This window comes from Corvus brachyrhynchos, unplaced genomic scaffold (assembly GCF_000691975.1).
Source record: "Corvus brachyrhynchos isolate BGI_N302 unplaced genomic scaffold, ASM69197v1 scaffold202, whole genome shotgun sequence".
NCBI classification, from domain to species: Eukaryota; Metazoa; Chordata; class Aves; order Passeriformes; family Corvidae; genus Corvus; species Corvus brachyrhynchos.
The window spans coordinates 4448682-4474921 of record NW_008238132.1 but is presented as its reverse complement, the minus strand read 5'-3'; the positions used below and the strand labels follow the sequence as shown (position 1 = coordinate 4474921).

Below are 26240 nucleotides of genomic sequence, written 5' to 3'. Positions count from 1 at the left end.
CCCCTTTCAGCAGAACCACTCCCCAGCCTGGCATTCCCCAGCCCCTGGGACTTCAAGGGGCACCTCCTTCCCAGGCACCAGGCTCTGCACCCATCCTTGTGGAATTTCACGAAGGGTTCCCATCACCCCATTCCTGCAGCCTCTCCAGGTCCCCCTGAATGTCAGCTCTTCCCTCCACTGTAAAGAGTGGTTCACATCATTTAGCATCATTGGTAAACTTGATGAGGGCTCAGTCTCCTTCTCCAGGTCACTGACGAGTTTGTCGAACAGGAAAAGACCCAGGACACACCAGCTTTCTAGAAAGTAAGCCCCTTAACCACTTCCATCTGCTCCCAGTCATGCCAACAACTTCTTATCTATTGAGCTCTTCACTAGAATTTTGTTTACACTTCTTTCATTATATTATAGAATCACAGAATGGTTTGGGTTGGAAGGGACATTAAAGATCCTCTAGTCCAACCCCTGTGCCATGGGCAAGGACACCTTCTACTGGACAAGGTTGCTCAGGGCCCCATCCAACCTGGCCTGGAACACTGCCACGGATGGGGCATCCACAGCTTCTCTCAACCTGTACTAGTGTCTCACTACCCCATAGTGAAGAACTTCTTCCTAACATTGTATTAGTCAAATTGTACTCACTGGAGCGTTTAGGACCTCTATTACTCTTTGCAGCACAAACTGTTCACTCACCTGCCAGATGTAAGGAACACCCAAGTTGCGCAGATCAAATCCAACAGTCAGGAGAAATTACTGCATACAGAACCATGTTTGATGCAACATTTACATTATACAATAATTTTGGAGAACTTTGCCACTATTTAAAACTAAAGTTTATTAGATACAATATTTGCTATTAAAAAAAAAATCCACCTTATTAACCTCTCCTTGTATAAGCCAGTATATAAATCAGGAAATTGCAATAGCACAGTAGACGTGTTTTAATACATGAAGCTGTAGAGCAATTACTCTGTGTTCCATAACTACCTCTTGAAAAATCTGAAGAATATTAATCTGATGATGTTACCATTGTCAAAATGATATTTCTTATTCTAGGTATAGTTCTGTGATTTCCTAATAATAAAGGAAGTAGGTGTATTGCTAACTAGGCTGACAATTCAAGTATTCATGAGTATCCATGGTTCATTGACCATTAACAATCAGTAAGACATCAAATAATGATTTAGAAATCCCTCCCTCCTACTCAATGCCTCCAGAGTAAAATACAAAAGCGTATTTTAAATGTAGCTTAAATTTTAATCATTCGCAAAAAGAATATTTTTTTGGGCAACATCCCACAAAGCTGTTATTTTTTATTTTTGCCTCCTTTAAAAAAAAATTGGGTACAGGGAGCTTCTACAAACACAGTATGATGATGACAGAAGAACCCTCTTTCCTTAGAAGAATCATAATTACATTGTATGTATCCATATCAGAGAAAAACTGAGAATAAACTCAATAAAAAGCAAAAATTGGAGACACTTGGGCGGTGTGTGTTGTTTGATTTTTAATAGGCTTCCTATTTATGCACATAATTAAATTAACACATCTAATTTACTTTGGCATTATTTTTGCTGTCTTGATCTGATTTGGAAAACTTAGTTTATAAAAAAAATCAAGAAAAGTTTTATTTTTTGGAAGTGTGCCCCAGTACAGATGCAAAATTCCACACAGGATCCTGAAAAGCTCTGTGTATGTGTACAAACACGGGCATGCTTATACATACATGTACATACAACCTGTTGCTTGAGAGTAATCGCTGAAATGACAAAGTTCAAAAGTCCCAAGATTGTGCTGGTGATGATCCAAATTCACTAACATGGCTTTGCAACCTACACACAAAACCCTGCTGGTTATGACCCAAGGAAAACATTCGTATTGTCACAATTCAACTAAAAAGTTCTGGAAAGTTTAGCCGGCCATTTAGTGCCAGTCTATCATGCTGCTTGCCAAAGTCAGACTAGCATAGAGAAGCTCACAGAAGAGTCTGAGTTAGAGACCAACACCTAAAGACCAACCTGTGGGAAGTGAGGCTCCTAAGGAAGTCAGTAATACCTCAGCTGGTGAATTTCCTTAAGTTGTTTAGACATGGTTTCACAGTTTGAAGCTGACCTGAGCTCAGTACTCAGGCCCAGGAATCTTGCAGGCTTTGTGAGTCTTACACTCTGCAGCAGGGCACAAGCTGCAGCAGGAAGCAGAGCAAGTGCTGTCACCTCCTCAGCCCAGCTTCATCACCAGTCTCACCTGAGCAGCAGGTCAGATATTGTGATTTGCACAGCCAGGCTGATGAGGCACCCCACAACCACAGATACCAGATCAGGCTTTTCAGGGAACTGAAGACATCAGGCACACAATTTGTTGATTTAAGGATGAGAAAAGTGTAGAACTGAGCAAAGACTTCGTAAGAAGAAAGTCGTTTTACACCTATACAGAAGCAAAAATCCAAGCACACAGGAGAGCAAATTTTGACCTTTAAAACTACCTAGAAGATCAGGCAATGGTTTTGTGAACTGTGCCCTTGTTTTTTTATGTCTCGATTCTATCCCTGTCCCATCCTAAGCCAGCAAAAGTTTTCCAAGTTGCACTCATGCATAGGCAGATAAGCAGATTCCACTGGGTCTTTTTGTAGATCTAGTATGTAAGTTTGCCTAACTCTGCTGTATCAAGGGTAAAGAAGGAAATATCAGGTAAAACTCCCAAGGACTAAGAGTGAAAACCAGGCAGATGAGCAAGCTCTGCTTCATTAAATAAACTGGGAATCACCCACAGCAATGCCATATAAATGCACTCAGTCCTGCCTGACCTCTAAAGCTACAGAGGATATCTGGGACTGGTTGTCATCCAAGTAGAAAAATACCTGGGAATTCTCAAGCTAAGAAGTTACAAATGAGTATTTTCTGAACATTAAAGCAACACATGAAAAATGAGCCTGCTTGTACTACAGATGGACAGAAATTGCACCAGAATAAATCAACTTCTACACACTTTTCCTACACAAAAAACATTTATGCATTTGACAAGCAAAGAAAATAGTCTCAGGAGGCTGAATATTTTTAAGATTAAATTACCAGGCTATGCTTTTAAAAATAGTAGCATCCCGTTCTTCCTAGCCCAGTTGAGCATCAATCCAGTTCTGCAAGGCAGTCTCCAAAGACACTCCTCAGCCTGCCATGGTGACTATCAGCAACAACAAACTGAGCAGCATTTCCATTATTTGCCTTTCCCTGTCCTATATTCATCCTTCTAAACATCACTTAGTAGGTAAAGCAAGGTGTGCAAGTAAACAGACAAGAAAAAATATGCTTTTGTATATGTGATGCTTTTACAACTGCTCCTCATTAGCTTCATTTATTTTCCAGCATTTTCCAGCGATAGGATGAGCCAGTTAATCTCTCTAATTTTTTAATTTGTTAATTTATCAAATTTGTTAACTGGTCAGTAGTCGGCTTTGAAAAAAAAAATGGAGAAACCAGAACTGGAACTTGGTTTTATTTCTTTCTGTTAAGAAGGACAATCTCTGTAACTTAAAGGCAGAAAAAAGTGTTTTGTCCGAAATAATCAGATATAAATAATTAGATCAGGGAGGAAATTATGAGCGACAGGATCTCACAAAAAAAACCCCCAAACCCTGTACTTCTTACAAAGACATGGGAAGTTCATTTTTAAGAACAGAGCAAGTAGCCATCTTTAATGCATTTGTTTTAACTGATACTTTAGAACAGCTCTCTGCAACTCATTTTACTCAGGGAAAAAAAGGTAGCTATATGAAAACAACAGCTAGTCAGTTCAAAATCATTAAGCAGAATGTTTTTGCTACCTACAATTCACATCAATTTTGGTTTTCCACAACGATTCAGAGCCTTACAGATTCCACTTCAGAAACTTAGGAACGCCACCATTTCACTTCTCCCAAAATGAGAACTGTCATGATTCTGTTTTTTGCCAATACAGACTGATATACCAGTGAAAGGAATGACTAATCCTAAATGAGCATTAATTGATGGCTATTCCTTTAACAAGAACCAATTAAAGCTACTGCATAGGAATAAACTGTTCTCATTAAAGTCTCTTGTATAAGAGCATTAGTTATATGACGCAACTATAGTACTTGTATAGCGGATGCTATTCCCAGGCAGGTTTCTCCCAGCAGTCTTTTTTGCTTTATCCAGTGAAATTGTGCCGTATGTCTTGCCACTCTAATTGCAATGAAGTCTCTAAAGTACTTAGAATTACTATTTTCTTTTAGGGTCAACTTAAAATTTTTCATCTCCCTTTAATGAAAGAAAGGGAATTGTAACAAAGTGTGAGGAACCTGATAAAAAATAATTCATATTTTTTCTTCCTTTCAAGGAAAAATCCACATAATCTGAACATCCACCACTGGATGAATTACAAATGCATGTTCTGGTGAATAAATAATTAAAGCATCCAACCTCATATTAACTGCTCTTAGCCATCTTACCTCTGGCTAAATAACCTAAAAAATGGAGTGTCTAAACTTTATATTTGTAGCACTTCAGCAAGCTGTTTATTGTAACTCTAATGATAGAGTTTAAATGGACACTCCAAGTTTTTTGGTCTTGCACTGAATGCACTAGACTGTCTATGCTTAGGAGATTTAATTCATCTGCAGACAACTTACTGGTAGAAATCTGCAGAAGTCAAGTGCTCTAAATAGCACCTACTCTCTCACCTGTCAATTAAAACTTTTTCTCTTCAAAGTCTGAGATCCATGACTGCAGGATTCCCCAAAGCCAGCACTAGGTTGCTAGGATGCTACGTAAGGAGGGAGGTATATATGGTCTGGGATATAAAGCATAATGCAGAAATGTGAGCATTCCTGGAGAACTAGCCCGGGAAACGCTCCTGGAGCCATGGGCAAAGCAGGTACGCTCCTGTTTGCTCCCTGCTGTACCAGTCCTACACCAGGCTCACGTGACCAGGCTGACTCAGACAACAGCAGTCTGGAATACCCATCTAAACCATGCCACATAGACCTACCTTCTTCAATCCCACTGCCATGAAAACCCTTGCAGAAAACCCCATGTTCACCCCAACTGCTAGAGATTAAACATACTCTGTGTCTTGAAGTAAAAGCATGTCTAAATAATTACTTGACTATTTCAGAGATCCTTTAATATGCAAAAGAAGTAACCAAACCCAAGAATCCTCCTTCATAGCTCCAAGCCCCATATACACACCTAGTGAAAGCTGCAGTCTGTAGTTCCATCACTCATTTTGTCCTGAGTTGCAGCTCTCAAACTGCACCCATGAACAAACCCTACTACTTCACAAATGAACGGATTCAAGTGCAGGGTGGTGCTGAAAACTTGCCAAATGGGGTCTGCCGTATTTCCTGTGACTCAATACTCTGTCACAGATTTTAGGGTGACCCTAAAAGATAGGGTTGTTTCTTTACTAATGAAGAAACAAGCCTATATTTAAGACTGTTTTTAGAATTTTAATTCAGAAGATCCAAAATTTAATGAAAGAAACAAGTACTTCCAAAAAAAGCACAGACAGTTAAGAGAACTTTGTCAAAGCTTGTAAGGGATCATAATTTTGTAAAAATACACAAAAAATGAGACAGAATCATAGAACATCTCAAGTGAGAAGGATCATTCCAACTCCTTGCTCCTTGCAGGGAAATAACTGTACATAACTTTACATAACTGTAAAATATTTGCTTTTAAATAATCTTAACATTTTAATTATGACAATAGGTATGAACAATCAATGTTAAGAAACTGTGCAGAGCAAGCAGACATGAAGTTATTGCACAATGTATCTGCTGAATCTCCTATGATCCAAGGCTTCGGATTTCAGTTTTTGGCACTGGATTCCAACAAGTCTTTTGCTTCATTTATTTTTGTTGCTAAGTAAGGTGATCCACCTGAGAAGTGAAAGGGGAAAGTAATACTGTTTACACATTAGTATTAGTACCAAAATATCTCACTTGCAGCATCTCTTTATTACTCACTTTTATTAGCTCTTTCCTACACAGATCCTTTTGATACAAATGACATTGATAAGAAGTGAACTAATTGATAAGGAAACATGAGAAATGTAATCAAAACTGAAATCACTGTAGAATAATGCGGAACAATTTGTCTCAGAGAGAAGACTGAAATCTGAAATCACTTTACATCCTGTGATTTAGATCTGCAGTGGGATGCTACCACAAATGTATGCAAGGTCAGCTGTCCTGAACATTCACTCAAACCTAACAGCCATTACTTCCACTCATCCTAAAAACTGAGAGGTAAATTTTAAAATAATTTTGACAAAGAATTATTGTGCAAGCAACTTGTATGCGAGATGCCCAGAGTTACCAGCCAGAAACCATCACATTAAAGATATTTAAACACGGTACACCTTCTAACTTCTAGTGCTGAACACTGTCACTGCTCTATGCTCCATCTAACAATCTGATTACAGTTCAGCAGTCTTTTTGTGTTTGGGTTTTTTTCACTCTCCCCTTGAGTGCCAACCATCTGGCCACAGTCACCAAAAACAACACTAAAAGGTCTATACCAGTAACTTACCACTCACTGTAATACACCTATATTTTTATGTGAAAATGTGATTCCAGCAGTACTGTGTACTGCATAGCCTTTTCCAAGGCATTTGTTCAGCCATTTTTTTCATTCACCATTTCATTCATTCTATTAACCAGAAAACACAATGATAGAAGAAACATGCAGAGCTAGTTGCAGACATATACAAATAAAAACAAAAAGGTGAGGCTTGCTTAAAGATTTCTTTAGGACATTGCTGCAGGAATCCAAATCAGCATAAAGTCATTTCATGGTGTAGTAAAACAACTCGGAAAAAAGAATGAAGTTCTTTTCCATGGTTTGGTCTTGTTTGAGTGTGGTTCTAATAGGTAAGCCACACTGGAAGAAAGTGAGGCAGGGCAAGGGATGAGTAATGAAACGGCTATTGAAAAAGTAATTTTTTTTTTCTTTTTTTAAATCGAGTAGCTTTGTAGCAAGGAATAGGATTTACCACACTGACTATTGCTTCTTTCACACAGTAGATAAGAGGATCAAACAAATAGTAAAGACTAAAACCTGCAATAAACAATGTATTCCAAGTAATTTTTAAATGTGCATTGATTTTCTACATGTCTGGAATACAGGATCTTAAAGTAAATTAAAATCTGTTGGAAGTGTTTTCACTACATTTACATCCTTAAGTGCCATATTAATTTTGTAGCCCTCCAATGAGAGGAAATTCAATCTCATGATTGCCTAAGTGTTTGTTTGTAATTAAGGCAAGTCCAAAAGGTTTCTCTCTTCCTTTTTTTCTGTGAGGAAATGTTCTTTCATAGAATTGGTAACTGATAAATTAACACACAATATATCAATATAGAAACTCTTTAAAACTGAACTGTAAAGGTTAATAAGCAACCATTTCAGTAGCACTCTCTGCGGATGTTATTATGCAGATTTCTATATATTGCTTATTTATTTCTAATAATTCTCTCTCCAACAGTTTGGACCTCAGAACATATGTAACTTAAAATCTGAAATTACTGCCCTTTCTTCTAACAACTCCAGGTGGCAAAATATTATTTTAAAATTACACTATACCATTGAATATTATTTTTAAAAGAACATCTGTGCTACCCACAGCCAGAAGCGATCTATACACAAGCAAACAAGCCTCTCTGTCATGTCACGTGTTCAAGATTACTCCAGGCCCTCACTCTGCAGCTGAAGATATTACACAAGGCTTTTTCTACAGCCATGCTGGAAGAGTTTCAGGGGCACCAGAGAGGCACAAATCCCTTCAACTGGTGTTCCTACTGAGAAAATACTGCTGAGAAATCCTACTCTGTGTCTCACTGTCACGCAGGAGGGCTCACTACTTCCATCCAAACCTACACTGTGCCCAGCTGCAGGGGCATTAAAACTCTAGGAGTGCAGCATTAAAATCTTTGTTAGGGTCGTTAGGATCTTCCTAACAGGAACCACCTCTTCAGATCTCCTCAATATCCATCCACATGGAGATTCACAGTTCTCTCTGGTTCACGTCTCCATGTATTGCTACAACAAACTTAGAAGTTTGTTCTTAAAAAAATCTTGACCTAATAGGTGCTCTGGTGGTGAAGAGACTTTTGACCACTATAATATATTAGAAATGAAGAAGAGAATTTCTTATCTATGTCTGTGCAGCTTATCCATTATAGACAGAACAAAAAATGAAAGTTTGAAATCAAACAAGTAGGACAACTTTGAAACTGAACTGAGGGGTGAAGAGAGAAAAGAAAAGCATCAACTAAGCACTTCCCAGGGCCAGTGGTCACACTTACTTTTTCATTTTCTTAAAATGGGGTGCTGGTAGGGAGCCTGTAATTCTGTCAAAAAGATATAAAAACCCTCTGATTTCCCCTTTTGACTTCTGAAGTACAGTGCAACTCTTCACCATCTGTTATTTTAAAGTAGAAACAGCAATGAACATATGGGCTTTCTTTCTCAACCAGCTGTAGTGTAGTTAAAGTTATAATAATAGCCTTTCTCTAAGATAAATTTACATTAAAAACCCGGCCAGTAAAGCAACAGTGCCCAGCTTTACATTCTTTCCAACTGAATCCTATAAAGTCTGAAATTCATCAATGATTAACTTATTAACTGCAAAACATTTCCTCACAGAAAGTTACTTTTGTGCATGCAATTGGTCCATCACAGTTCAAAACCAGGAATTTTAGTTTAACGTAAAATTTTTATAGCTTACTTTTCCTTATTTTTTAAGAAGTTTTTGCAAAGAGTGGAAAACCACACTTCAGCCTGAGCTCACAGTTCTAACTGAAGCAGCACAAGTACAGGAAAAAACTTTAAAGAAAAATGAGTAAAACAGGTTCATAAAGCTCAGTTTATCTGAGAGAAGCTCAAGTCAATAAATAAACAACAAATGTTTGCACTCAATGTGGTTATTTACACAGTCAGAAAACTTTAAGGATCTCATTTAAGCCTCTTCCTTTCCAGCCCTGCTTAGGAAAAATAATAATCATTTACCTTTATCAGGATGATTCAAAATCATGATTTTCCTATGCGCTGTTCTGATTTTGTCCTTGCCAGCAGATGGACTGCAAAAACAAATTGAAGTGCTTATGAGAAATGCCAGAGCACTCAGGCTAAAAATTAACAGTTTATACTGGCTTCAAAAGTAATTAAAACTTGAGATTTTCACCATCTTGTGGACAAAACATAAAACTGCATCTCTGAGGAAGCAACAACAACAAAGGCATGTAAGACACAGAGAATGACATTTTTCAAAAGCCTGTGTATTTTACATATATACACATATATTACAGATATACACATATCTTTCAGGTTTTTGTAAAATGCAATACATCCACTCATTAAAAAAAAAAAAAAATTGATGGGGAAAGAAATAGGAAAGCCCCAGCAGTTCTAGGATATATCTGGTTGGTTATTCTAGCATTAAAGCAGAAAACACAATTTTTCCTCCAAGAAAAAAAATATTTTTATGACCAGTGACAAAACAACAAACATTTAATATTATCCCATTTTGTTCTACTGTAAATATTTTTATAGCAGCTATAAATATTTCTTCTTTCTGCTGGGGCCTGAAAAAAATCCCTGTATGCGTTATTTTTGCAAAGCTGTTCAACGTGTTACATTCAGGGACACGCTGATTTACAGGTGCTACCTACATAATGCTGTTTACTTCAATGAAAAACATAGAATATGTATTTGGCCTAAAATAAACACAAAATATGTACCTTACCAGACAAATAACCACTTATGGATGCAGTATGCCAATACAGTAGGGCTGTATGCAAAAGGACAGTTTGAATGGTTCAGTTTTTTATGATATGTTAGCATGCAGAAATGAATCAGTGTTTTCCACTTCAGGTGACTTCTTAATCAGTGACGATTCAATTAATTAATCTTTCTGTAGATACAGCTTGAATGCAAGGTATCAGCCCAACTAAATTCCCTAGGTAAACAACCTCTCTAATTATTATTCTGTCACAGTGAAATTAGGGTATGTTGCAAAAATAGTTCACAGAACTGCATAAGAAAAGAATACTTCAATTAAAAAGAAAGTAACCTAGAAAGTAAGAATCAAACAGAGGGTCAAAGGTCTTGGATTATATAAATACAAAACCAAAATGATTTATCACACAATTATAAATAACAATCATCAATATTTTGATTTGTAAAGCTGTTTTTAATACTAAAAAGGAAAGCTGTTATATCACATTTAGAACCTCGGATGGCCAAAAGCATAACTGGGAAAAGTGGCAATTGCATGTTACAGAAGCTCATGCGGGTCTGCTCAAAGAAGCAACTGTGAAAACAGGGGTTTACTTCGAATTTGCTTAGTTCATGAGCTACTGCTGATCTCACAATGGGCTCTAAAGATTCTTAATCTCTATGAAACAAATATGTAATGTCAAAATCACATTTTCCTTGACTCACAATCTGAGTCACACCAATGTCATGCTGCCTTCTAACATTACCAACTGGCCAAGAAGTCTATCACCCTGGAGGAAACAGCTGATATGCTGGAGGGCAGGGCTGATGTTCAGGGGCACCTCGAGAGGCTGCAGGAATGGGGTGATGGGAACCCTTTGTGAAATTCCACAAGGATGGGCGCAGAGCCTGGTACTTGGGATGCAAGTGTCCCTTGCAATGCTAGAGGCTGGGAAATGCGTAGCTGGGGAGTGGCTCTGTTGAAAAGGAGACGGGGCACAGCAAAAACAATTCTCCACTGCAGTGTGTTACCATGCCTTCAATCCAAACAAAAGTCACATGTTTTATGAGCATTTTATTGTTTGCCTCTTAGTTTAAGCAGAATATTAGTGTAATTTATAAGCCATTAGAAGTCTTTTACAAAAAAAGTTATGGCTTTGGCCAGAGTATTGCACATTCTTGCAACATGCATCTGCTTCATTCAATACTTGCTAAACTAAAACATATTGATGCAACACACCTACCTTACACCTAAAATAAGACTTGCTTCTCGCCTACTCATTTTCTGTTCAAATCCTCCTTTATAGTATGATGAAAGACTCTAAAAAGAAGAAAGGAAAAAAAAGCAATAATTAGTTCATGCACAAGGTGCCAGGAACTAAACTGTATTTATATGACCTCATTCAGAGCATTACATTCATCTCTAATTTATTTCAAAGGCATGGAATGACTGCAAACCAGATAATATGAAAGGACTTCTGAGTGATAACACATGCAAAAACCAACTTAAAAATAACTATCTGTGTTTTCACAATCTTCTACTGCTAATAAGAGATATTAATAGCTACAACCATTAAAATCCTGACTATGGGCAAAAAAGTCCAGAATCAAAGAGCATACTAGCATAGGGTGGTAGAGTGCCTGTGCTGGGGAGGGCATGGGAGGGAAAGCAGGAAAATTGTTAAGAACAGCATTGATACCATCACAATGGAAAATGTCTGAAGTGGCAATACTTCAGCATTCACAGCTATTATGGACAATCACTCCAGATATTTCTACAAAGAAAGTAGGTAAAATACTCCAATAGAGATAAGAACAGATTTCCATGTGAAGGAATGTTACTTCAAAAAAGTGTATCATAAGTTCTTTGAAGGAACCCTGAAAATAAACAAAAAGACACAAGAAAAAAAAAACAAAAAGGCTTAGCATAAAGCCACAACCTCTATTTCAGGAAATCACTGAGCTGGAGAACACTGGAAAATAGTGAAGTACATGGGGAAATCCTAAGCCTTTACATCCTTCGTTTAGAACCAATGACTGACAACTATTAGATATAGGATCTGGAGTTAATTTTTTTTAAACTCACTGTCATGGGAAACTTTATCCACTGTTTTAAGAAGGGAAGAAAAAACAGTGGGAAAAGAACATTAAAAAGGAGATGGAGATGAGAGTAAATCATTACAATTAATTGTCATAGAGAATGGGTTGAAAGTATATTTGTCAACCATAAATATATTTTAAATTATGAAGAAAAACCCATACTGAACCACCACTGATGGTTAGCAGTGATCTCAATGTGAATGTTTCTGTAAGTCCCAGAGGTAGCAGATGTAGCTCCAAGCCTTGGGGAACTGGCACACAGAAACGACTCAACAAGACTGAAGTTTTTTCCTCAGTGTGAAACCTATCAACTGGAGGAAAATAAGCTTCTTTTGTTGCTATCAAAGGGAAGTCTGGCCCAAGAGCTGAGACTATTTTTAAGTATTCCCTTTACCCTCAAGTAAGATGTGCCTGGCCCGTAATAAAACACTCTTCTCACTGAATATAGCCATTCATATTCAATGAGAATTTTGCCTTATGTCTACACAAACTCTCTTATATAATTTCAAGCATTATAGCATTTAAAGGGCTCTGTCTATGATATCTAAGCACAGCCTTTAACTAAGCTTAGGAGTGATACTCACCCAAATGCATGGTTCAGAAATACTTCACCTATTGCTACCATAAAGTCACATGCAACCACAGAAGAGATTTTTTAGTGCACTGTTATGATCCAAAACTTATTTTATCTTCCTTCTTCCCACCCCAAACCATGAATGAAATAACCACTACTGTAACACTACAGGTATCAAAGCTGAAGCACCTGTGGACATGCCATGCCTACAAGAAGAATCTGCGGAGGAGCCATGTCTATAACTACAGGATAACACAAGAAGCCAAGTCTGTAATAGTGCACATGCACATGACAGGTTAGAGTGTGCAACACTAAGGGAACACACAGGCTTCTCTGGTTCTCCAAAGGGAAATGATGTCAATAATTTAGTGGTCAACGGGTAACACCCTTGAAGAGCAGAACTGCACAGAAATTTGCAACAATGCCCAACAATTACTGCAAGCAAAAGAGAAAAGCACACTTTAATATTCTCTGAAAGGTTTTCCAGAAACATTTGTTCCCAAAGCAGTCTAGGTGCAGATGGTTTCCCGAATCCTTCTCTCTCCTTCAACGCTGACATACAATTCTAACTCAGGTTTGCTATTCATGTAGAGAAAAGCAATATTTGAATTTTCTTTAACACAGCTTGTCTCTGTTCTTGGTAGATTTCATCTAAAATACTATTTAAAATGAGAGACTAGGGAGGAATGGCTGTAGGCTTACATTCAGAAATATTTTTTCATGTTTTTAAAGCCTGCTTCCTTGACACTGTTCTAACCTTAGGAAGCCTTTGTTTACCTCCAAGAGGAATGAAAAAAGAAATTCTTTTGCCTGTGTCCTTTCACACACAAACAAAAACTGTTGAACTGGTCTTCAAGAAAAAAAATATTTTCTTCTCATAAGTGGAGGATGTAGCAACAATAATCAATTCTTCAATTAAGATGTCCATCCTTAGCAGAATTTAAAGTACAAGGAAATTACACATAAAAGTTTTTTTTTTCTGTTGGCTAGAAAAAAAGAGGAAGAAACACTGAGAATTCATTTTAGGGAACACCTTGGCAAATTTCTAGTTCCCTAATGAAAGCCCTTTTGCACGCTACTCAAACTAAAACATTTTTTCCCTAGTTGTAAATTCTAAGTAATGGCTAGAAAGATATTTTTCTGTTATGAGAACTCCTTGATGAGCAGGCAATTCTAGACACTTGATTATTTATTAGCTCCAGCAATTGCAAAGAAAATTTTGTACTGCAAAAATCATTGAAATGAGCTCTTCATTTCTTTGTACTATTTGGGGGAAGGGGAGGAGGTATAATTTAATTTACTTAATTTCCTTGCACATTATTACTGCTCAGCAATTTATGTAAGTAAGTCCTCCTTTCTGAACAAATGCTATTAATAGGTTTGGGGCACAGGGAGGGACAGAAAATGGCTGCACTTGCTTTGCAAATGTCTGCTCAGTCCTGCAAATTTTCGAAAAAGCAACCAGACAAGAAAATCCAGTGCACAGGGACCCTGACATCTTCAAGATACTTCTTCTTTCATAGCACAGGGAAAGCATAATCACCGTTTCCATGCCAGTTAAGACACTGAAAGCACCAAAACTGAGATCATGCATTATATTACATGGAGTAGTGAATTTTTCTGAAAACTCTACACGTTGCTGTTCCAGCACCAATACAGTCCCCTCCACCAAAAAGGTATCGAACACTAGAGGAAACAAAAACAAACACAAAAACCAAACTACAACCACAAAATATTTAGAAGATGTGATATAATATAATGCACAATTTTGCTAATATCAACTTTAACTTCCTTAACTTTAGTAAGAAAAGAAACCTTATAAAATGGACTGCATTGTTCTCTGGAAACTTTATTTTCAATTAAGGACAAGAGAGATGGTTGCTATCCTTATCTCTCAATTCAGAACTCTCTGAGTCTGAGCAGAATCAGATCCAATAAGGGAAATACAGTGTGAAAGCCTAATGCTGTGCTACAGAAGACATCCTTTTCTTATGGAACACAGAATTTCATGACTGTTGGATTTGAGTATTTTGACAGTTCATTTGGCCTACAATTGCTGTTTCTGTCTTCAGTATCTTCTATGTATGTCTGTCTGTCTGTATATATGTATATAGGTATCTATTTTTCAACCCTCAGTATCACTGATTCCACAAAAAAGGTAATGAATGCTACTGAAATACTTGCTCTTTTATTTCACACTTTAAGGCAATATTAACATTCTAATTAATGGCATTAATTCTGAGGAAGGAAAGCCAAATGACTACTTAGAGCTATGCACCTTCTACTGCCAACAGACTCTTTTTACAACACAGAGAAACAAAAAAGTGTCACTGGCATTTGTGACACCAGCGACAAAACTAGGCTCAAACTAAAAAACATTTCTGTGGGAGCAAGCATTATGACTTGTCACAGAGTGGAAATGACAATGTTTCCCCTAGTGTCTTTCTGCACTGACAGAAAGATGGTAGAAAACTTCAAGACTAAATTACAGCAGCATCTACAAATATACATTCTTAAATATGAAGTAACTGTCTTAAAGTTAAATGAGAGGTAAAAATTCAGAATAAAGCATAACACTTTTACTTGCTTCTACTTAGTATTTTTGACTAAAAGATGAGTGCAGTTGTTGACTGTACATGTTATTTATTTACGTAAGTAAATAGGAAGTGTAAAATCCTCAAGATACAGCAAGCAGCATTTTAAATGATCATTTCATAATTGCTCAACTTGACCTTTCCCAAGTCATTTATTAGTGAGCAGGCAGAAAGAATAAACAGCATCTGTATTACCATGTGTGACTGGGAGCGACCAACATCAACTGTGACTTCTACTACAACCAGAGGAGGGGACTAATTGTAAATGGGGAGGAAGAGTGGGGGCTTACAGAGGAAGGCAGCTAGCTTTTGAATAGGCAGCTGTTTCACAGACTCTCAAGAAAAAGGAGACCATGAGGACAAGATTTGATTCTAGAAAGCGAGAATAAGCACGGACAATTATAGTGACCAAGTCAGGTGCCTTCAAACACCACAGAAATCCAGCAAAGTAACACTAAGCCCAGAGACTAAAGGTCACGAGACGCCTTTTCCAGTAAGTACGGACAGAAGTACCAACTGCTTGATATTGTTTGTCAGTACAGTGTAAAGGGCAATAAGCTGTCAAGAAACATGATGAAAGTGCTAATTCACAGATATACTCAGCAGCTTCAAATTCCACAAAGTCATGTAAAACTACTAAAATAAGAAGTTTGGAGAATAACCACTTACACAGGACCTTTGCATTTAATGTTTTCTCTATTGTTTCAAAGAAAATAATTTCTTGTTAAGGGGAGAAGAAAAAAAATATTAAAAAATACAAACCAAGAAAGTAGTAGCTGTAGAGTAGTAAAAGTCAAATAATCTTGGCTAAGAATTATAAAAGGATCTTCAATTTGGACTATGGTTGTAGAAGAAAAATATTATCACTATCCTCATAAATATAAAGCCAATAAATATATACAGTAAATGGCAAACAGGAATAGAGTTTTTACTGTCTCCACTAGATCTCATCTTACACTGAAAACCTGTATTTTCAAGTTCAGAAACAGAATAGCAGAAAAGACACCCTACTGGAAATCAGCACACAATTCTGGGCAGAAAGGCAGGATGTGAAGGCAGACAGAGGATACTGCTCCAGGGACTAGGAACACTTAGAATGCAGAAGCTCCTGGTTTGCTCTTTATGGTTGTTCATGAATTCTGCAGGACTCAAAGTCACTGTGGTAAAAATGAGATAGGTCTGCAATGAACTTGGCTCAGTCAGTATTGAGGGGTACAGTTTCCAAGGAACAGACACCTCTCAGTGCAGTAGCATGCCACATTTCAATGTGTTATAAAGAGTCACTGCCTGCTCTCTCATGTGAACATATCTGAATTTAGATTCTCTAGCCTATATCTACAAATGGCTAGAAAAAGAATTGCTGGAGTAAAACTGCTAGGGAGGGAAGGAGGAAGGGTGAAGACTGAAGCACTCCATACTCTGAAGCCACATGTACTGCTTGCTACATCTAGCAAGCCTGCAAGTCAGCCTGTATCATGTGAAAGCAATTTATTTCACAGTACCTCAAGTCCCCTCTGCTGTTTTGGCAGGCAACATGGGAATCTCTCAAAAATTACTTTGAAATAGGAAAAAAAAACCTGACATTGGTCTCACAACAGCAATGCAATAAGAGGGACAAAGAGCAAAAAAAGTGATCAAGGAGCACCGTTTCTGGCTGAAACACATGGCAAGTAAAAACCAATGTGGACCAGCCCCAGGAGGACAGTTGAACCTTCTACTCCCCAAGAAGCTTGCCTTGATCAAGCTTGCACCTTCAGGACATGAACACCAAGCACAGATGCGAATTGCATTTGGACCACAGTGTCTGTCTAGACAGGCTCAGTGTTGCAACTGGCCTAACATTAGTAGGTACAATGCTAGTATCATGTTTTTAAAAAACTTACCTTTAGCATATTTTGCAGGAAATAATAATCTGTAACAACTACTCCCTGAACACGCTCACCCATCAGCATCAAGAAGGAAATAGCATTCTTTTGCTGTGGATAAGTGTATGCAGACTATGAACTCTGAAGGAACACACTGCCACAAGCAGACATCTACCTCACTGGGAATTACTTCAATCAAACAGGAATGGAACATATGTATTTATTTACCAGAGGAAAGCATAGCCACTGAACCAGTAAGTAAATGCTCTCAAATATTCCCTGCATATGCCCCCCTCACAACGCTCTACTTCTTGATTTTTTACCTCCTCATTGTATTTTTTAACAAGTAGGGCAAACCGAAAGAACAAAAAGCTGGTTAAAAGTTCAAATTAGCCGGGGAAGAAGAAAAAGACAACTCGTATGTTAACCAGAACACAAGCTCTCCCATCTCCATGGCAACCCTTCCTAGAAGTTCATCAATTTGTCTCCTTGATATTTAACACTATATCTAAAAGACCAAATTCTTTCACTTTTAGCTGCTTGAAATGAAACTGCATGTCATCACTTTGCAATCTTTAGGAATTAGTGACTTTCTCATAGCACACTTGAACAATTTATCATTACACTTACTGGTAAAGGGTTCCGAAACAAGGAACATCAACAGAAAAAACTACAACTGTTTATCAATTTTGATACAGCTTTATCCATAGGGATTTAAAATATAGAAAACATCATGCCAGAACTTACACAGTAGGGAGCAGCCCCACCCTGGGAAAGGAATTATCTATGTGACACTTAACTGTATTTAACACAAAATATCTCCTTTCTGAATACTTTAAATACAAAATCATAAATTTATCATAAAGTAATATCTAAACTTACGGAAGTTGAAATCCTCTTTGCTGCCTCTGTAATTGCCTGCTCCAATGGTTTCCAAAGGTGGAAAGCATAACGACCTGAAAAAGATAGAGCTTAAATAAAATATTCAGTAAAATGCAAAAATACTCCACAAACAAGCTCCAACTTATGCTCGTCAGCTTACAGCAGAAAGAATTTTGGTTTAAAAACCCCAAACTATTGGGAGAGGGAGAAGAATTTTAGTATACTGCATCTAAAAACCTAGTCATGGACTGTAAAGATCCATTGTGTTTACTCACTATTAACTCACTAAATGAACAGATTTAAATACATTTCAATATGATAAATGAAGGTATCTGCCTCGTGAACTTTAAGAAAAAGGGCAGTTTGAAACATTAGCTTTGGATATACATTATTTATTAAATACTGTTCAAAGGTTATGTCTTCAAAAAAAGAAATCCATGCACTACTACACATTTCTTGCTGTGGTGCTGTATGCTTAATCACACACCTTGTAAATACTGCATTTTTAATTTTGTTACAAAGAGACGATCTTCTGGGATTCAGAGCCATTCAACTCCCCACTAGTACTGAATGTCTATAGCTAGGAAAGACTAGAGAGATCCCTGTAAGACTGTGTTCTCAGAAGTACAAAGCAGGTCCATCAACTTCAGAATCAAGATTTATGCCATGTTACTGGAGGATTTTCCATGTAAATCCTCTCTCTCCAGTTGTTTTAACTATTCATTAGCAATGCAACTTACTATTACACACAGTGGAAAAACTATTTATAAAATGTGGCTCTGCTTCATTCAAATAGCATCTTGCATTAATTCTTAAAACACATAACGTGTCCGTGTTCTAGTGATCTAAGCCTGTGCCTATGTTAACACAGAAGTTAAAACCACATTTAGAGTATCTCTGCTGAAATGCTGTGAAATCATTACCTCACTTAATGCTTTCTGTTAACCATTATTTCACTAGTTGACATTAATTCTTCAGCTCAACCAGCAGAAGAAATTCTAGGAGCATTCCTCTCCTGCTTCTATACAAACACATAGATAAGCCAACTGCTTAATGGGTGTATATCACCAAAGATGGTCTTTCCTTCCCCTAATCACAAAAACAACACAACTGTACCCACCAAACACCTGCTGACAGACTGTGCAAGTTGTTCATCTATTAAATCTACTCTTGGTGCATGCACTTGTACATAGCTGACCATGGTTGGTTTTGTATACCGAAAATAACAGAAATCGATTTGTGTATTTCAAAACAAGAACAGACCACAGTTATCTAGACCAAGTAACCCAGGGTATAAATCATGTTAAACTCATGCCCTGTGTTCAAACTAGAACCTATTTTTCAGAGTAACAAACAGTCCAGATGCAAAGGGTTCAGGTAATAAACAATGCAGTATGGAAACAGTATGATAAATCACTAGTCACTAAAACCTTTTATTTTCCTGTTTGAATTCGTCGAGCATCACCTTCACATCACAGGATCTTGTTGCACTCTTCTGTACTAAAAAACCTCCACATTGCAATATGTTATTAAGTAAATAAGCTTTTCACCTTTCATTTTGCAGACAAAAAGCAGATGGATCCTTTTAGCTGCTGTCCATAAAATTACATTCTCCAGCTTTCTCCACCTTTTTCAAAAAGAATTTTGGAATTTATGACTTTGAAGGGACAGGAACTATAGGTGGACACAATTTTCCATAGTACTCTCAAGCAACCTTTCCACTATTTATATTCATAAAAATTTCATTAACCCTTTTGGAAACTGCAGCTCACAAGTAAGAGTTCCACTGATAATTTACCTTACCTGCAAATGCAACGGTTGCAACACCAAGTCCAAGTCCTATCATAGTCCTGGCCTAAAGCAGAGAAACAGGAATCAGAATAACATGCAAATTCTAACTTGATATATATACAACTTTAACAATGTGTATTTCTGACGTCTGATGTGGACATTTCACATATAACTTACGAGAATGATGAAAGTAAGCTCTGTATTCCACAGACTACATTAGATTTTATAGTTCAGTCCCATTAACCCATGCCAACGCATCAGGTTTAACTTGAACTACCCACTAGCAAATCAGAGAACACACACTGAAATCAGCTAACAGTATGCATTGATAAAAACACAAGGCACACAACCATACAGGATTACTTGAAATTACCTGCACAGACTAGTTCAACACAGCACATAACAGAAAGTATTCATTTATTACAAAAACATGAAGAACTAACTCAAAACTCCCATATCAGGTTTATGTATTTTCCTACACAGTGCTTGAAAAAAAATCAGGCACTTCAGGAAGAATAATAAGAAGTATCCCTGTGTTGATCAAGAAGCTGATAAAAGGTGTCAGGTAAACCTTGAAGAAAGGACTGACTTCTCACATGTTTGCAGAACTCAGGAAGGGTAACAAGCTCTTCACTTCTGAAAAGCCTCCATGTAATCTTTGAAACAAAGGAAATAGTCATCTGTGGCATTACCTGTCTTATCATATGACAGTTCAATAATGCCTTGAATTTTCCCCATGGAAACCTGAGAAATCAGATTAGGCTTGTTTATCTCTAATTCAAAACATAATGACAGTGAAAATGCTTTTATCACCAGACTGTCTCTTCTATATATGACTTACTTCCTCAATTATCCCATAACTGGTTTATACATTTTGTACAAGCAACTCTGACAGAAGGACTTAAAGCTCCAACTTCAATGTGAATGCCCTATTAACTGGATCTGGAGCCAAATGCCTTTGCCACTAAGATTTCTGGGGCTAAAATACTCTTTGATTGTACCCAATCTCATTTCTAGACAGTGGGAGTACAGTAAGAGTTCAGAAATACTGTTTTCAAAGCCTTCCTAGAGCTGGCTTAGTAGGGCCTAGATCATGGGTTGGCAACTTGCCCAGCACACAGGCAGCTGTACAAGATGTAGGGCTGCGATCATGCCTAGTGGCTACTACAGCTTTGGCTTTGAAGGCAAGTGGCTGTGACTGCTGCCTGTAGGCACTGAGCTCAGGACAGAAGTAGTCACAGCCTCCTCTGAGGTCACCGAGAAGCAGCTCTGGATCTAGCTTCTGGATCCTGCAGATTTTAACCAAGTACCTACCTCCCACCTACCAGAGGGGGAATTTTTGCCTTAGAAATCTGCCTGTATATCCCATTTTAGTTATCTAACTCTTCCATTTCAGTGTAGTCTTCAGTCTCAATATTAGCATTCACTTCTGAATACAAAAATAATGTAGTAGTTTTACGTCTGTTGTTCCTTTCAGTTCCACAAAATTTCCCCTCATCTTTTCCCCATGAAAAAGTTTAAACATGTTATCTTAAATGGTAGATGATGTGAAATTGCAAAGCATACAGTTCATCTCCTCACTAAACTAAAACTCTTTCCATTTCTTCTCACAAATCAGTTTTCCCAGGCTCTCAATATTCAAACATTCAAAAAAATTCCACCAATTTCTCCATTTAGACACAAACCACAAACAGCCACACTTCTGAAAATATCATAACCTTATAGCAATTCTGTATTATTCTGTCCCGTGGTTTGTGACCATGGAATAATATTCAAGAGTTTCCTGGACTTATTCAGACTGACAGCAAGGATCTTTTACTAAGTGGTTACAGTCAATTAAGAGCTCAACAATGTGTGAAATAGATCACACTGGCAAAAAAAAAAAAAAAAAGTTATTAGCCTGTGATTGTCCAAATTAAGTTATACTTGCTTTGCCACCAAAAAGGTGGTGTAAGCAGTTTACAAGACATGCAGGTTCCAACAAGGCATTAGCAGCAGACACCTCATCACAGGCAAGACCAAGCACAGAGACCAGACTAATAAATAATACCAGGATTCTGTTAGTTCAGTGCAGAAGGAGCTTAAGTGTTTTTGCTCAGTAATCTGGGAGCACAATGCAGAGACCCCTGAGGGCCTTTGACAGTCAGCCATGTCCGCTGGAATGCATTAGTCCAATCAGTGGAAAGCACTAGCAGGAAAGCTACTGCTGCCACGAATACACCAGGTAAAAAACACGGCAGTAGCTCTTGAATAGAAGCAGGATGCAGGATCAAGGGGAAAATGAAGACAAGACACAAAACTTGGTAAAAGTGGTACAAAGCTCAAGACAGGGAGGCAGAAAAGACTGTCCACACATTTAAGTGAGGTACTGGCATCAGAAAATCTGAGAAATACTGGTTTATGGTAACTCACCTCATTTGCATTATGAGCACGTTAGAGAAGAGTCACTCGCTGCATATTAGCAAAGAAGTGACAACTTGACATATCAAAGCATCGTGAATGTCTGTTATGGCGTGAATGTATCCTAACTATACAAATGCCATAAAAATGGAATTTTAATCAGTGTGAGATTGCAGGTTTGGCTTTTAGTTGACATGGACTCATAAAAACAGGGGCAACTTCAAGTACTAACCAGTAAGTCCTTTTAGTCCAACTTGACTCAGTTTCCTTTTCCATGCTCACTCAACTCAGTTGAATATTTAAAAGAATCAGTCAAGGTTAGCCTGGTGCTTTGAAATGTAAAGTCCAGAGCTTTAATTAAATGCACTCCTTTCACGTCAATATTAAATGAAAGCAACTCACTCTCTCTGTGGAAGGCAGCAGTTCATTTACAGCATGCTAATACAACTACCACCACGATCATTTTTGTCTCCTATTGCTTGAAATTGCATTTCATAAGGGATAAATAAATAAATACATACAGACTGACTTTCAATTATGACAGAATTGACCTTCCCCCCCTCCAAAAATGCTGTTAATAAACTTCCAAGATGTGGATTTTAAATGAAATCATTATGTTAAGATCCAAGAGGGAAAAATAAAGAAATAAAAGATTAAAAACTAACATCTGTCCCTTTCTTTATTTAATGAATCAGCTCCCAAAGGTTAGTCATCAACCCCATGCTATTCTGCTGATCTCAGGATTTTAATTTTACTATGTAGTTCAGTTTTCAGTAACAAAACCTGTTAAAGAAAACTAATGAAAAAGTTGTGCTAAATCTGCAAAACTTGAATTTTTTAAAATCTTTTCAGAAATGTGTTTAAGAAAACACAAGCATTAGAAAGGTAACTGCAAGACCTGATTTACCTAAGCATTTGGCAATGAAAAGAGCACAAAGTGTATTAATTAACACACAGTATGTGGAGAGGTATACATCATATACTGTTAGAAAACAGAGACCTTCTGCTAATTCCCTTAATATTTAATTCTCCAGTAGCCTTAATTTTTTAGCAGAAGAAACAGGAAAGGAGGAGATATTATTTTAGCAAATTCCCAATCCATGGTGCTCTGCTAACTTAAATATACTCAAAAAATACAATGATATCTGTAGTTCTTAGCATTAGAGCTTTTTCTTCTATGAAGTAGAAAAAACTTAAATTTACAAACAAAAGGAGAATTTCAAATGCATCATTTTAAAACTTCAGCACAACACTCTTACATAAGACAATGGGCTGCAAGAGCCACCTTCCCAAATGTTAAAACCCATCTGCCTGCATAAGATTCGGATTTTATACTGGTTCTTCTACCACAACCAGTGGAACACCCTTCTCAGTCAAATGAAAAATATTTTGCTCCCCTCACAACTAAGTTTGTCACACACAGCAAGAGCCCTACAGTCTTTTGCCTCAGAAACCTACAGTGAGCAGAACAGAATAAAAAGCACGGAGAAAATAATAATATGTTCTCATGGGCTGAATGACATTTTGCAATTAATCCGTGCTTAATCACGGACCAGCAAAATAGGAAATACGTAGCTATATTCAAATAAATACACAAGTGTAAATTGCTTAACTAAACATTTTTAAGGTTTGGTTGTTTGCTGTGGGGTTTCCTTAGTTCTGTATGCTGCTAAGAAGTAGGATACACAAGTATATGAACTTAGTGTACAAAAATATTTCTGAAAATAGATTTCCCCTTAAATAAAAATTCTTGACTTGAAATATGAATAATTGTTTGGTTTGGAAGATAGTATAAGGCTTCTTTCTATTCCTCAGAAGAGTAGCTACAGTTTATTGGAATACTGCTCCAGAGCAAACCTTACTAACACTATATGGAGCCAGAACCATTTTGAAGTGGGATTATATTATAAACTATATGCAACCAATTTGATTTCATAAACTAGTGCTTTCCCTCCAGTCTTACCTTCCTATGAAATTTAATTTATTTTCCAACAATGAATTAAAAGTAATTTCAGCTAGATGCTGTTCTCCATACTGACACAATTCTCACGTTATTTTGTGTCCTTTAATTTACAGTAACCTCTTTGGTTTGTATACAAAGCTACGACTACAGTTCTGGATAGTTTTTCATAGGAAATTGAACCAGAAAAAGATTCACTAATAGAACAATTACCATAAAGTATTCAAATCAATCTTCTTTAGTATGTATTAATTAACAAAGGCTCTTGTGGGTGATCTTTGAGAACAGACTCCTCATGCTTCCACTGCTGCTCCTCCATTGCTCCAAATGCTTTTGTAAAACAACTACTGAGTGTAAACGTAACCATGATCAAGTGACTTTCAGCTAATACCCTTGACCAAAGAACAAATTTCAATAGAAAACTGTAGACATCCAGATTTTAGTTCTCTAAAGACCTACCTCAATCTCCAGACCTCAGCAAAAACATGACAATACTCACAATAACAAAGCAAGCCATGCTAACCCCAAATGCAACTTTTATCCCAGATGGGTAAGAAGGCCCAAAGACTCAACAAAATTCACTAGGAATTCTCTGCTAGCATTCTCCAGGGAGAATGGCCGTGACAATAATGGGTTTCAGAGCCAGCTTCTTAAGGTTACACACTTCCTGTTAAATACACAGGAAGACTCTTCTGTGGGGAGAAAAAAAAAAGTCCTAGACTGTAGTAACAATGAATAAATAATGTAGAGAAGTGTGATTTTTAAAACCGTGTTTTAAAAAAAGTAGAAATATTGTAGAGACAACTTCACAGACACAATTAGGTTAGGCAAGTAAGACTTCTAAGACATTTGAAAAATGTGGAAACTTCACCATCTGGGGCTTTAAGCCATGTGTTTTTCCCAATTGTCTCTTCCAATGGGAACTCACTGTTCCCTGAACAAGCTTAAGAGGCAGGAATGAAGAAGTGGGATAAAGTCCCAGCACCCTTCCTCTAGAGCACAATACAGCATAGGAAACTTTGGAGACACTCTGTCTCCACCCAGCCTGTCCCACATTACAAAGTACCAGATGAGAATTACTCTTCTGAAACAGAGCTCTACAAAACCTTCAACATTCAAACCTCCCAGTGGTAATACCATTTGCCCAGTGGGTGAAAATACATCAAGTATCACCTCTTCATGGAGGAACAACATTTTCAGCCTTGTTTGCAGATGCTGGGGCCAAAGTGTTCCCATGTACCCTGCTGTGGAATCCCCGAAGAGAAGGGGCTAATGTGTATGTTCCAAACACCCACTGGCTGTGGAGCCAACCAAGGACTCTTGGTAGTGGCAGACAAGAACTGCTGGAATAACCGAGGATTGTTGGTATTAACACGCCGTGGGAAAGATCAAGATGTAGCTGGAGAAGGGGGCCATGGGGAGGTAGGGCAGCAGTTTTCCTCATTCTAGTTCCTGAAGGTAAACACAACAGAGTACAGTGCAAGGATGAGGTCAAGAAGTGGGCATGGACTGTTGGGGGGGGAACCAGACCACCAAAGCCCTCCAGCCCATTTCCAGATTTGCATAGAAAGCGAGAAACCTATCTTCTGGGCGGGAAAAAACCGATCCATAAAAAAGTATTCCCAGGCGCCCCCAGGACATTTTATCAGCTGGACTGAGGCTGGAGGCAGGACTGGTGATCTCGTTGACTCTCTCTTTTTCTCTCACTTTTCCTCTCTTTCTTTTTCTTTCTCTTTCTCTATTCCTCTTTAATTCATACATCCCTCTCTCTCTTCCTTTTCACCCTATCCCTTTATCCAAAACCCACTGCCGTGTGCTTACATAGTAGGTCAGGGGTCAACATTTCCACGCCAACCGTGTAATGCACTAATAAAACTTTCTCATTGATTGCGGACCCTCTCACTCCCGCTGTTCCTTTGGACCACGAGCATTTACGAACTTCGGGTGTGCCCTTCCCCTCACGGGTGGGGCGCCACGCCCGCTGCCCGCGCTGCAGCTCCACCCGCGGCACCGGGGCAAGGACCCTCCGCCCCCAAGCGCCCTGCCCAGCCCGGAGGGGAGCGGAGAATGCCTGTCCCCGCAGCCCCGGCCCGCGCCCCGCTGACACAAGTCACCCTTCACGCGTGTGAAGGCCCGGGGTGAGAAGGGGGCAGTAGCCGCCTTACGGCCCCGGGGGCGGGGGTCCCGCCATGCGCTCACCAGCCCCCGGTCCAGCTCGGCTTGGCCCTTGCCGGCGCCCGTAGGGGCCCGGGTGTACTCGGCGTAGCGCAGGCCCTCGGCAGAGGCCGCGGCACCCTCCATGACGGCGCGAGGGGGAGCGAACACTACGGGTCGGCCGGAGGGACAAAC

The 26240-nt window shown here is 38.3% G+C and overlaps 1 protein-coding gene across 1 annotated transcript; it reads right to left on the bottom strand.

Annotated features, from left to right (window-relative positions):
- Positions 1-812: 812 nt before the first annotated feature.
- On the bottom strand, positions 813-26231 carry DNAJC15 (DnaJ heat shock protein family (Hsp40) member C15). The gene is made up of 6 exons (XM_008633148.2): positions 26091-26231; positions 19544-19595; positions 17741-17814; positions 10970-11046; positions 9018-9088; positions 813-5890 (listed from the first exon to the last, which is right to left on the bottom strand). The coding sequence occupies exons 1-6, from the start codon at positions 26190-26192 to the stop codon at positions 5820-5822; spliced, it is 447 nt and encodes a 148-aa protein (XP_008631370.1). The 5' UTR covers positions 26193-26231; the 3' UTR covers positions 813-5819.
- Positions 26232-26240: the final 9 nt, after the last annotated feature.